Here is a 14822-nt window from a genome sequence, read left to right as displayed (position 1 = left end):
CAAAAAATAACTAGTTTGTGATATTCTGTGACTGAGAATCTGTAAGATTGGAGAGCATGAGATCAGTCCACTTGTGCTCCTGTTGTCGCAGCGTCTGATTTGGTGTGGTTGTATCTGGCTCAGGGTCGGGAAGTTCTAGCACCGGCACTGCTATCTCATCACTGGGTAAGCGATCCATGCGCCATGCAGAATCCACAAGCCCTAACAGGCGGCCATCTAATTGCACTTGGGAGTCCATATGCACCCTAGCTGTTTGAAAAGTAAAAAAAAATTCAAAATATTCAAATTTAAATTTAAATATAATGTACTGTACTGTAATTCTAAAATGTAGAGGGGGATTTTTTACTAGTAAGCACACATACTGTATACTTTATGTTGAAAGGTATTTGTCTTTTAATTGAATACATCCTAAAGAAAACCTATTGCAGATGCATTTTCCCCAAAGTGAAAGGTTTGAACAAATTTAAATACATGCAAAAAAAAAAAAAAAAAAATCATTATAATTCACTGTGTCAAGGAATTGACAACCAATGTATATATATACATGTTAGGCTTATATTGAGGTTTGTAAGTACTTTTACATCATCATTCCACCCAGACTGCTTGGTGAGGTGGACATAGTATTCTGGTTTATCAAGTGTTTGTTCATTAGCAAAGGGTTCCAGTTCCCTTTACAGAACAGTATGTATACAAAAGCTTCCTGAATATGTTTTGACACATTCTATAGGTCTGCATAAAAAAAGCATGCCAAACCAAAACATTTCTTAATTTTATTAAATTTCGTAATTTGTCAAAGAACCGCTCGCAAATTTAGTACAGTATTTGGTTTGGTTTCCCAATGTCGGGGAATAGGAAGCCTGTTTGGTTTATCAAGGTCCCTTAGGTCAATGATCGACCTTCCACAGGTTGCATCTCACAACAGTTGCCTAATTCTTGTGTACTTATTTACTGCTAGGTTTTAAGTTAGTGTGTATAAAAGTTTGGAAAGGTGACAAACTACACTGGATTAAGTTGAAACATTTTTGGTTAATATGTCTATTTTATGTTAGAAGCAAGTTGATAAATAGACCACTTAACCTGTAACCGAACATATGATAAATTTATGCACTTTCCTAGTACAGTACTGTATTGTAATTGAAGGTCACTCACTAGAGATGGTGACACTCAGATATTTATTTATTTATTTATTTATTTATTTATTTATTTATTTATTTATTTATTTATTTATGCATATACAAGAAGGTACATTGGGAATGTGAGGTTACATAATATGGTAATTACAGTCTTGTAAAGCCACTAGTACGCGCAGCGTTTCGGGCAGGTCAAAATGTATAAATGATTATCCATCTGAATTTATCTACCCAAAGGCCAATGTATTGTCTAAAGAAATGTGGATTAATTTCTTACACAAATCTTCAACGTTGCATTTCATTAACAAAGGTCTCAAAATCACATTTTTATCCCTTAAAGCCTTACAAACAATACTTTCCTAACAACTTACCGAACATACACTAGCAGACGATACACTCGTTATTCAATTTCAATATTTTACACTATTATACCTGCAATTTAATAAGAAGATGGTGGCGCTCTGAACCCCGGGAAGACTTCTTTGTGATACTCTAGCTACGTTTCCGAAGATGTAAATACAATAGTCTGTTTTTAGGCACTAAGCTTCTTAACCAAAAATTTACGTTTTCTTTGATGGTTAAAGGCCTTACTCCTCTATATTGTTAAAATGTTTTGCAGTACAGTATTAGAAACTAATTTGTTTACGTTTTCGTGGCCCGATCAAAAATATAAATTAGTTTATTATTTATTTATCTTTTAGCAGACAAATGTAAACTACTAAAATCTAAATAAAAAAGCACTTATTTGATAAAGCATTGTTCCTCTACAGAAACTTGTAGCGTTCACATAAAAGAACATGCCAACTAAAGTAAGTAATTATCAAAAGAAGGCACCAAACCAGGAAGGCTATGTAGCACCAGTCAACTACTTAAATCATCCAATTTTTTTCCTATTGGACTAACAAACCACTGTTCTGGTTGTTTTAATATATATTACTTTTGTTAAACTTTGTTGCTCACTTTGTTACCCATGTTAATATTACCTCATCTTTTGAGGTAATGAGTGGCCTATAGATGAGTGCGACCTACAGTATCTCCTCACAATTTTACCTTTATAAGCAGCCAGCCATATTTATGCTACATTTAATAAAGCCTTCAGAACTTGAATGTTATCTTCAATAATAACTGCTCAATTTCTTGCTGTTAAGTCATTGTCAACACTTTGTTCTCTGTACAACCATCTTCATAATTTGAAGAAATAGTTAAAAGTAGGAAAGATGATATAATGTTGTCAGTGTCAGAGAAGCTACATTACCTAATACATAAAGCCTTACCTCATTTTGCACTCAATTTCAACAAATGAGTACATGCAATGCTTAAAAATAGGTAATCCTCAAATATAAATAGGATATTCTTTGGTAGAAGGGAACAGCTGTGTGATATCTTCTATCCATCTACACAAGATTTTGATGCATTAATGTTCCTTTCAAAGTTAAAATAATGATACCATTTATGAGTGCATATGTTCAAAAGGGTCAAATTCATTAATGGATCAAATTTAGGCCTTTATTGTAAAACAAAAATAATATTTATAGTAAATTTATTAAGAATACATTATCATGAGACAAAAGGAAGAGCTGTGCAGAGAATTTGGAATCCATCTTCACATGAGATTTTGATGCACTAGTGTTCCTTCACGAGTTAAAAAAGTAATGATGATTCCTTCGATGGGTTCTGAACTGCGCAACATCAATTTTTTCATCCCCATCTTGAAATCATGCTTGAGGTCTCGGTCCACACCACGGGTAGATATCGTTCTTTGTTGCCTAGAAGATAATTTATGCAAAATAGTCAGTTTGAACTGAAATGCTGATTAACTTTTGAAGATTTTATAATAGGTTCCAATTTACTCATCTAGTGGTACATCTGTGGCCATTGTACCTAATTTAATGTCTATAAGAGATAACTGTAATAAACCACTTTAAATACTATAAAGGTGAGCTCTCAGCTATGTGCCAAGATAGGTTGTCACTCATTGCAACACATACACATACGCAATTTTTAGCAGTTGTTTAATTTTGCTTTCATTCACTCTTCACCACATTTAGATACATTTTATTTCATATGGAAACATGTTTTATAGACTTAATTCTCTATGTAACTTGAACCTGATACATTCCCATATTTTGTTCCTCTACCTCATTCATTTAAAAATATTTTACCTCTTAAAGTTTCATTGTACAGTAATTTAATATTACATGGGCAAGGTAAAGTTATATTTAAAACCATAAAGTCCATGTGAGATGCAATTTGTTCTATGCTTTCATATCTGCTACATAGTATTCCCCCCTTACTGTGACATATCTGCCTTATAATACATCTTACGGACATATCTGCTGTATAGTACCCCACTCTGACATCAGTCCCATTCAAACTTACTTGTTGTTGTGATTTATGGGTATAATGTCCATCTGTAAATTTCCACCTTCTTTGGTAGCCAGGAACATAAATTCCTCCAAGATATCTGGTGTGGTGATGTAGCTGTAGAAAAGAGGGTAGGAAAAGCCTCCTTGTTTCCTAATGATTGTCAAAATTTCTTCAAAAGTGCTCATGTACTTAGGCCACTCATACTGTAAATGGAAAAAAATATATAACATTAGTAGGAACACAGTGCGTACACTTTATATGTGATTATCTTGTAACAATAACAGCTGCTTCAAATACAGGTAACTTGGCTTCAGATTATGGCGTAGAATAATATTACACCATATCTTGAGGTTATCTTGTTATCTATATGTTTTGGTTTGACAATAATCTACTTATTGCCTTGTGATACCCACAATCTTCACTATATGTATAGAATTATGAACACTCTGCATATGTTTATACTTGTGAAACTCCTTTAAAAATGGCTTGTATAGCTACTTGGCTGGATATCGGAACTTCAAGTATCGGCTACTTAGCAAGAGTAATACAGTACAAGCCTCTGATGTATTATGGCTAATATCTTCATGTATATTGCATCAACAGATAATGTAGATGCTGGCATCATTTTAATTGTTTTCCAACCATTGAATATTTACATTTTCTGTTCAACTTCAAATAAAAATAACTTTCACAACAGGCTACCTTACTCAAGGCGATTGCTAGTGTTGTCCTGTGATGTACATTTATACACAAATTTCTTCTGAAGGCAAGAATATACTGTAAAGGTACACATAAGCACCCAAAACCTCTTTTCTTTATTAAGTTTTATGATGGCAGCTGAAATATGAAATTGTTCCAACCTTAACTAATGTACAAAGGTCTTCTGAGAGTAAATTAAGAATCAAATTTTAACTAGCAAACTTACATTAAAGTGTTTCATTAATCCCCCCTGATTGTGTGTTTTTACCTGTAAAAGTGTAATCAGATGACCAATGCATAAATCATCCATGTGTCTGTCCACAATTATTCGTTGCCTGAGAGCATGTATGAGAAGAGTTGTAGCAAACTGAAGGCATTGAGGACGAGTGAGTGCCAACACATGAAGATGGCGGCGATTAGAAGCAGCAGGAACACACAAATCCCCAGCCAGTCCACCAATACCAACCCAGCCAGGCAGCTGACCTACAACTTCTAGTACTGCTTCAGCTGCACCCTGGACAAGAAAATGTGGAGTCAGAGAAGAAAAGAATTTATCACTACTGTTTGAATATGCAATATTTAGTCAACTCTGTCACATCCAGACATTAAGTGTCTTGAACCTTTTGGTAACTAATTTGGTCTCGGCTCACCACTAGGGATATCAAGATTAGCCTTTTCTACAGGCTAGTCAAAGCAAAGCACTGGCTTGCTTTGCTTAAGCAGTGTTTTCAATTGCCATCAGCATTGGTGCCTATCCTCTGCCTAGTGACTTATTTGAGAATCCTTGCAATTCTTTGAAAATGAACTCCAATACCATAATAAACCTAATAATTATGTGTCAAATGCTAAAGTTAGCAGTAAAGGCAGAAGGAAACATACAGATATATTGTATAATGAGACAAAATAGTGGTGGCAGTTTAAAAACGGAGCCATTGATATGTAAGTTGACACCGTATCATACATAGGTGATAGTACTTTTTTTTCTAAACTAATGATTAATATTCAGTAAAGTTGCATGGATGTATATTTGAATAGGCAAATAAACACATTAATAGAGACAACTTAAGATCCAAGTGTTTACGGCAGCCAAGCCAATTGCCTGAAGCATTTGTCAATTGCATTTCTCAACATTCTTATATCTAGCTCCTAGGTCACAGAGTAACCAGGGGGTATAATTATGTATCTAATGTATGTTATTAAGTCTCGTATGTATACGGAACAGCTAAAATATGTACTCACTGATAAATTATTTAGGGCATAAAGGACAGATGCTAATTTTAGGTTAGTGCTAATGAAAGTTGTGGGGAGTGTATGAGCACGATGACTGAGTGTGTGTCGCAGCTCCCGAGCAGCCTCGGCAAGCCTTCCTTGGTATATCAGGACATCCACTGTAAACACTCTCAGCCACCACCAGCGATCAGTGCCAAGACTTTCCAACAGCCTCACAAATTCTGTCAAGAATATCAACAATTAATTCTGCTGTGATAATTATCTAAGGATTAGAAGCAAAGAGAGCTATGAACAATACATTAAATTAGAACAAAAATGTATTACAAAACTGATTTGTATTTTTTGAAGCTCTTGGTCCAATAAAAGAATTTTTTCAAGCTGTCCCTTCACAGTCATATAAGGTGCTAAAAAGACATGGGAGAAAGTGTCAATTCAGCCAATTATAACAGTGGGTCTGTTCATAAAATCAAACCTTACAGGGACTCGCCTGACATCCCAGGGTAACCACAAAAACAGAACTTTTTTTTTTTAACATTCGATAATCTTGTTTATTTACCTTTGATGAACTCGAAAAGACAGCAGCACCACACCCAACCCCATACTAGCACTAATGAACTGCTAATAAGTATTATGATGCCAAAAGACATGTGCAATAAAGGTGCTACAGAAAAGTATAAATGGTCTGAAAAATATGGTAATAAAGAGAACATATTTGAGCAATTCAGAGAAATGAACTAACCTGCACGCAACTGTTCATATGAGTTAAGAAGGTCCCAGCATTTAATGGCAGTTGTTAGTGCCTGCGAGAGTCCACCAGCTGCAATGCCTCCAGGTGTATTGACAGACATCCCCACCACAGCTCCACTGACTGGTGCAGCAACCTGACCAGCAACAGTAGGTCGGCTTACTGTAATAATGGGAATGGTAGGATCCTCATCCAAGGAAGGTCGGGAACGTTTAGGAGGTACAATGACCGACTCTTCACGTTCACACTCGGGAAAGATAAACGCTTCCACTAAAGTCAGAGGTGTACTTGTTGATGTGCTGTTTTCTGTTGAAAATAAAATATGGTAACAAAGAATCACTCACATAAATACATACAGTACATGATTAAATAATTATAATTCCCATTGTCAGGGACAGGAAGCCTGTATTTAGACTTGTACTGAGGTCCCCACTTAGGGCGAAGTACTGACCTTCCCCAAGAGGGAACCACTATAGTGCCCTCTTGGGTATCTAGTTACTGCTAGATGATCAGAGGTATCAGATGAAAGGAAATGTGCCCAACAATTTCTGCCCCATCAGGGGAATGAACTCGGGTACCTAGGTTATGAGTCAAGAACTTGGTTTTATTAGCATAATGATACTGAAATGGTGAAGCACTAGCTTCATTTCCTTATCATTTCCATTATGGAAGCACTCACTAGTATCCTCAATACAAAGGTAAGATATCTAACCCATTAATCCTATCTCCACTGATAAAACACTAAACCACTACTAAAGTGCAATTTTAATCATAAATTACTAATTCTGTTACATACTCTTATCTCCTCCTTTCTTGACTGAAAAATAAAAGGCTTCTGTCTCAAAAAAAGCACTAGGTTTACTAATCACAACACATAATCCTATATGCATACCACCAGGGTTTCTGGCAATGTGCATTCCTTTACTGGGCAATCACTGGCTTCATTGACAATACTGCACCACTTGCCCAAATTCTACAACAGCAACCACAACCATAACAACAACCCCAACAAAACCCCTCAACAACAATAATAATTCAGAATCACCATAACAATTATTTCATAACATAAACAGTCGTCTAGTGGAAGTTTCCACTCTGCAACAACATTTGACAAGGTTCAAAGCCCACGAGACTATTTTCACAACAATATAAACTTACCTTGATTAAAATCTGGATACAGACGCTTGGTGTAATCCATGAGAGCATGAAGAAAGACAGTGAGTGTCGTGTAGAGAACCTCACGCACATCCTCACCTCCCTCACCCTTAGGCCCTCCTAACCGAGCACCTCCTTCTACCAGACTCTGGATTCTTTGTAGGATAACTTCCCTGTTACTGCAAAAGACAAGACTGCAGTAAGACTCACATTTATTTCATGACCAGTTAACAGTGTAAACAAAGAATTTTTGGCAGATGAAAAACTAAATTGTATACTATTCCTATGAAGATAAATTAATAATGATAAACATTTATATGTATAGATATATATGGGTGGATGTTTTGGTTGGTATATATCCTGATGCATGAAGTGATAAATAAGGGGGATAGGAATGACTCCATTAAATAAGAATTACTAACAATTTGAAAAACATTGAGTTAATTTGTATAAATTCAATCAATCATAAAGCTAATTATTACTATTACTGAATCATGGTGATTAGCTTCATAGACCGATCTTAATATGTATATGCATATATGAAAATACAACATAATATCCTGGATAAACATGTACAGACAGCCTCACTTTGTTTTCAAACACAGACTGTATCTCATGGCTCACACATGTATGCCTTTTTGGCCGTTTTAATGCTGTGTTCATTTTACTACCTGCCAATATGAGTTATGTGTACAAACAAGTATTAAGGACTGCATGTGTAGTGATTATTTATTTGTTATGATAAAGAGACTGTTGAAGTTGTGTGGACAAAAGTAATGTTATGGTCATAGAGAGAGAGAGAGAGAGAGAGAGAGACGGAAATTCTGAATGAAATAAATGTGAATTGAGAAATGCTGGGACCTTTGGCACTCCATAAATATTATAATCCTCATACTCCTAGAAAAATAGCCAGCTAATCTGTACTGCTTTATGGTCCTGAAATTGGGTTGGTTGGTTGTATTAGATGGTATTTACATTTTTTAATACCATACAAAACTCTACATACCTGGTATTCTGGAACCCTGATGCCAAGTCCCACCCAAGATTCCATCCAATTAACTGGACAACAATGAAGAGCTGTTGCCAAGGGTCATCAATCTTTCCATCGCCATCAAGGACACCCTGCAACACGTCACACATTGAAGCCTATCCCTAATCCATTTTAAAATGTCATCACTATGAGCAAATTGTATTTTCATTGGCAGAACATGCAAGCTAGATTAATTCTTAAAACACTTGGGACGGAGTTTAGTACGAGAGAAATGAATATATTTCGCCAGGTTGAAAGATAAAAAGAGATGCTCATAATTGTGATCAAGCTATTCTATTTACAACTAAATCTCTCATGTGGTATATGCCAATTTACTCACTTCACAGGATAATTTTTAATAATAATTTGTTTTGTCAGGAACAGAAAGCTTGTTTATATCACTATATGTGTTTACAAGGATTGCAAGTTTGGAATGCGAGGGGATGAAAGAGGGGGAGGATGGGGGGGAAGGAAATGGGAAAAGGGAGGGGATAGGTGAGGTTAGGGGAAAAAGGGGTGGGGGGGGAAAGATGTAGAGGGGGGGGGAGGGATAAAGACAAGACAGAAGATAGGAGTAAAGTTAGGGAAAGAAGGGGGGAAGATATTTTCTGGGGATGCAGTTTTGATCCCATTGTTAGGCTTCAATATTGTCAAGAAATATTTTGTCCTAACTGCATAATGAGAAATGTCTTCTGAACTAAATATAGCACCATTATATATAAATCAGGTATATAATACACATTACTTTTTAACACACCTGCATCACTTTGGGTGGAGTGGTAACATATGCCACATAAAACTCTATTGCCCTAGAGAGAAGACTATAGAGTGTCTTAGGCCGCACCTCCAACCCGCGAGTTTGTAGCAGTCTTGGCAACAGATCACACACTGCAAGATCGAGAGGAGTGTATTTTGTTACAAATGATCACGTAAACAAATACAAATATTATAAATAACATCAAATTTAAAACTATATTATTAATCTGAAGTTGAGATAGTCAACTTCCTGAGATAAGGACCCACTTATTATAAACCAGAAACAGCAAACTCTTTCAATAATGGTTAGACTGTATAACCTTTGTGCTGTCAATGTGTACTTCCCATGTGTCCTGAGATGGACTTTTTTTTGGTATTTCCATGTAATATATTTTAAGTAGTGTACTTTTCATTCATAGCAGGTTAAACCATGAAGAGGAAGCTGGTCTTTGAGATATGCAAACTAAAAAATTAAACAATAGCCACTCACTAATGTCCTTAATGATCCAAGGTTACCAAACTTTTGGCCAAATGGTTAGAAGGTCCTAGCATCTGCTACAACTAGTTACCGTGACAAATGGGAAACAGTAATATGGAACAGCCATATACTGTAGGTGTATTCTTAGTGAGGATGCATGCATGAAAGACCCTAATAAGAGTCTCCAACCTCTTACCTGTTAGCTTAATGCCCAGGATCTCAATTGCCACCTTTAAATCTAGTCTGCAAATAAGAAATAAGCCTGCAAATTGTCATCCTTAAACAAATAATTCCACTACCTACTTGCCACGAAGTTCCATGCACTTGAAATTGTAGCCAGGAGCCCGACAGAAAAACAGGTTCTAGACTTTGTGGATAGGGTTTAGAAATCAAAACCATATTATATAAATAGAAATGCTCCAAATCTTGTCTAGCCTGAGGAATGAGAAGCCAGGAATTCTGAGAGAACAAATGTACAGGTTCCTCGTCATCACCTGAAGAGACAATAAAGCACACCCAAGGAATGACACAAGACTTGGCCATTCCAAATTGTATTGCAAGGTACAGAAACTACCATACTCACAGAGCGCCTATTCCTGTCTAGTAATAGGTTTTGCATGTGTTTCCCCCTGCTATTAGCTTGGCAATGCTTTGTAATGTATTTTTTAGAACACAACATAAAAGACTTACCAAGCATCCGTCTGAATGGATTGAGGGGTCCAGGGCAATGCTTCTCAGCAGCAAGCAAATTCTCCACTAATTGTAACTGTAAAATAATATTAAGATGACTCTCAGACCATATATTTTTAAACACCTTAAGAAACTTTTAAAATACATAATAAGTGATGAGAAGTGTGCTTTGACATAATCTAAGTAACAAGCCTCCCAAAACATTTGCAGAAGAACAGTGCATTAATCTGACCAATAAACAAGTGGTGGACAGGCCAGAAAAGATTTGCTGTAATATGGAGGAAGGAAAATACACCCTTTCTTGCATACAGGGGTCTATTTCTTAGCCAGTTCATATTCTCTATGTACTACAACATTATTTTAATGATTATTATTTTCCCATTCATTGTCATCAGGAATGCATTCAAAATTTTACCAATTCTGTGCTTAATAATAAACTGTATTAACCATATCATGACAGCAACATCAATCACAGAATTTAGCTTAACCTTTCAGCACCTATCCAAAAACCTGAAATAATATACCAAATGTGAAAGATGCTCACCCCGTGGTGTGCAGTGGTCTCAGGGAAGGTAGTAGTCAAGAGAAGCATGAGGCGACATCGAGTCATCGTATCCTGTGAACGTTCTGCAGCTGACAACACCATTCCAAGCTGAACATCTGTAAAATTAGGAGAAATTTTATTCTAAAATTATAAATACTAGGGTAATAGTAATTACTTTACAGTAATACAAATAAAAGTTATAAGATATGAGCAGATAATGAACACATTTTACATTTACTTACAATTGCATCAGCTTATGCTGATGTAATATTGGAAAACACAGTTCATGAGATACAGAATACAGTTATTTACTTTTACTTTAGGGTTTGAAATGTAAATTTGACTTGAGGTTATGTTTATTCCTCGGTCTTTCTACTTTACTAATGCAGAAATTTGGCTTCCCTTTAATCTGTACAGTTGTACAGAAGCTCAATTGTCAATTTCTCAGGCCACACCTGGACAATTAGTTCACTTTGCAATATGTCATAGTACCACTCTGTTTTTATTCCCCTCAATTTTACATTATTAGTAAGATAACTGAAAGTTAGTTTCAACAAAATAAAATATGACTAATGATAAGAGAGACTTGTTATCGATGAAATGAAAAACCTGTTCAGAATAATTTCATTTTTACTAAATACTCTACATTGTTCATATTTATTCACCCACTACAAATTGATTGAAAGAATATACAGCACTTTCAATGCAATATTGTACTGCAAGTTTCTAAATGCTTCTGAAGGTCTCATTGACAACTGGGGTATAAAAAGACTCAACACAAGCTACCTCAGAGTGAAAAAATATATACACAGAGTTGTTGGGGGTGAGTGTGACTTGTAGTATTAAATATTATCTAGGTTAGGTTAGTAGGATTATAGCCTTGATTGTTTTCATTGACCATATGGTTTTACTATATACATGTTGATACCTGGAATGTATGCTGGTGAGCATGGCTGTTTTGTGAGAATAAACATGTCCAAACATGTTTTCTCATGCAGACGATAAGTCACAATAATGTGGGTGGATGTATAGTGGCCAAACCACACATCAGAATATGAAGAAACGATGACATTTCAGTCTGTCCTGGACCATTATCAAATCGTGTAATATAAGAGAGGAAAAGGACAGGCAAATAAATAAGGTAAGAGAGTGAGATGAAACTGAGGAACAGGTTAGAGAAAAAAGTAAGAATAAAATGAAGGGTAAGAATAGGGGGTACGAATAAGAGACAGGAATCAAAGCTTAAGTCAGATCATGTTTGTTAAAAAGCTTAGAGCATTTAAGAATGTACTGTGAAAGGAAAGAGTCAACAGCAACAAGGCCAGGACTAAGGCTCATGTTGGGCATGTTGTGAATCAGAGCCTATTTGACAATACGGCATCTGTGAAGAGTTGAGGTACGAAATATAATTTTACAAGAAGACCAAGTTATATGATGATTAGGGTCCCTAACATGACAGAATGAGCATTGTTTGTCTGCAGGTGTTTTCTCATTTCACCCTATACTTAACAGAGTTGTAGCTGAAAATCTTACCTTTAGGTAGCATATTGAAGAGATAAGTGAGGAATGAATTCTGAGAGTCTGGAGCGCTCTGGCGTAGAGCTGACGTGATGGTATCGACTTCTCGCCAAAGCACCGGTTCTGGGGCAAACTCTCTTAACCTGATCAGTGAAAACAACATTCATCACAGACATTAACTAACACACTCATGTACAACCATTACTCACATACAACGAAATATACAAAAACAGACAGAAGTACTGTAGGTCATATAAGCCCTGCACTGTAAATGTTAAAGGTGACCTTATGCAAGCATCTCATTTTAACATTTAGCTTGAGTAAGTGTGCTTCAACAGCAGCTAGTTGAAGTAAGCACTTCCAGTTCCTATATAAGTTATAACCATAATGAACAAGCAATATATTAAAATAATTAAAAAATTAGATTATCTTATCCCATCTACATATCTATCTATATATATATATCAATATTAAAATATGGATTCCTGGATCTGGCCAAATGCGGCACATATGTGCGTTTGAACACTTCAAGATCCACTAGATCAAGACCTGCTGAATACTAAGTAAAGAAGCAATCTTAAACAAAGTGAAGTTATAATATTCTACAGTTACTTACAATACACCAAGGCATTTTGCTGCCTCCTTCACATTCTTAGCAGCCTTCTCAATCTGGTACACTTCGAACTGTAAACACAAAACAACAAAAATAATCATAAAATAGAAATATCAAATTTATAGTGATTCAACATGGAGGATGTTGTGAAGTAATTCATGCAATGGGGAGACACTTAACTAGCCAATTATGAGATTACTCATGAAATATGAGATCATTTAGATTAACAAAACACCTGATCTGTAAGCTGGTTTCGGTTTTGCCCGAAACACTTGTGCTTATTAGTGGCTTTAGGCATACTGTAGTACGTATTAGCTCTATCTAGAAATCCAACATTATGTTTATAACTCAATTTGAATGTATGAACTTTTCCCCAAATAAACATTATCTGGTAAGTGAATGTATACAGAATGTATAAAGCTACTAGGTAGGCTACAATTGTAAGAATGCAATTTACACCCTTATGAAATCTTCGCTAAGGTAAATATGGCCTTTTTATGTCAATGGTTCACCAGCCCTGGACTCCAGGGAACTTTAACTTTGCTTCCTGTTGTCGACATTGGGAAACGGGGAGCCTTCACTTTGCTTAAAAGACTTCCTGTTATCGACTTTGGGAAACAGGGAGCCTTCACTTTGCTTAAAAGGCTTCCTGTTGCCGACATTGGGAAACAGGAAACACAAGTTTTACCCCCTCACCTGAATCCCAAAATTCTTGGGAAAGAGAGCTTGGGCTGTTATCATCCAACATTTCGCTGCACATGGATCTTTCTTCTGCTGTTCTTTGGCACGGAATATGAGATACTCTTCGTCAGAGAGATGGCTGAGCTCTTCGTCCGGAGACATTACGAAATAAAGTTCAGTGATGTGATACACATAATCTGGGCTTCATAGGACCTACGGTCGCCGGAACGTAAACAACACATCCCAGAGGCCACAACCTCAACCCAACGCACAAAACGCTGGGAGACCGCGAAGGTCTGCTTGAATATGTATTTATATACATGTATGTATGTATGTATACATGTATGTATGTATGTATGTATGTATGTATGTATGTATGTATGTATGTATGTATGTATGTATGTATGTATGTATGTATGTATGTATGTATGTATGTATGTATGTATGTATGTATGTATGTATGTATGTATGTATGTATGTACGTACGTACGTACGTACGTACGTATGTATGTATGTATGTATGTATGTATGTATGTATGTATGTATGTATGTATGTATGTATGTATGTATGTATGTATATATGTACTCACCAGATGTATGTATGTATGTATGTATGTATGTATGTATGTATGTATGTATGTATGTATGTATGTATGTATGTATGTATGTATGTATGTATGTATGTATGTTATTAAATATGACCGAAAAAGTAAGTTTAATAATTCTAACACGAATTTTCTCAATATTTCTTATGTTTCTTTTCACTGTCGATGGTAATTGAAAAATCAATTCTCCAAAATTCATTTTTATTTCTAGTCTGACGCGACACTTGAACGCGTTTCTTAATAACTTATTACATTTTCAAAGATTTTAGTTTACACACACACACACAACTATAACCTGCAAACACTAAACAGAGTTCTACTATGCTATCATTTAAACAGCTTTCATCTTATATACCCGCATTTGGGTGAGGTGATATGTTACAACAGTTTTGGATGATGTGAACAAAACTTTCAACACAAGATATAGCAAACTTTCAACACAAGACAGAACACGAAACAATGGGTATAAATTGGGTAAATTAAAGGGAAGAATGGAAGTAACTGCAAAGGGCCTATTGGCCCATATTTCTTGATGCTTCTATATTGGTGCGGAGTATTGAAGTGGGTAGAATATAGTTGTG

General features: G+C 35.8%; 2 protein-coding genes across 2 annotated transcripts; both read right to left on the bottom strand.

The window, feature by feature from the left end:
* Positions 1-10: 10 nt before the first annotated feature.
* On the bottom strand, positions 11-1648 carry LOC123756364 (anaphase-promoting complex subunit 13). Its single transcript, XM_045739453.2, has 2 exons — positions 1502-1648; positions 11-249 (listed from the first exon to the last, which is right to left on the bottom strand). Exons 1-2 carry the CDS (start codon positions 1506-1508, stop codon positions 11-13), a joined length of 246 nt encoding a protein of 81 aa, XP_045595409.1. The 5' UTR covers positions 1509-1648.
* A 1005-nt stretch (positions 1649-2653) lies between these two features.
* IntS10 (integrator complex subunit 10) lies at positions 2654-13906 on the bottom strand. The gene is made up of 13 exons (XM_045739454.2): positions 13652-13906; positions 12959-13026; positions 12358-12485; positions 10825-10940; positions 10281-10356; positions 9114-9244; positions 8333-8448; positions 7330-7505; positions 6166-6477; positions 5436-5647; positions 4465-4710; positions 3510-3700; positions 2654-2896 (listed from the first exon to the last, which is right to left on the bottom strand). The coding sequence occupies exons 1-13, from the start codon at positions 13796-13798 to the stop codon at positions 2734-2736; spliced, it is 2082 nt and encodes a 693-aa protein (XP_045595410.1). The 5' UTR covers positions 13799-13906; the 3' UTR covers positions 2654-2733.
* Positions 13907-14822: the final 916 nt, after the last annotated feature.

This window comes from Procambarus clarkii, chromosome 25, assembly GCF_040958095.1.
Source record: "Procambarus clarkii isolate CNS0578487 chromosome 25, FALCON_Pclarkii_2.0, whole genome shotgun sequence".
In the NCBI taxonomy this organism is placed as follows: domain Eukaryota; kingdom Metazoa; phylum Arthropoda; class Malacostraca; order Decapoda; family Cambaridae; genus Procambarus; species Procambarus clarkii.
This window is presented reverse-complemented; position numbering and strand designations above follow the sequence as displayed.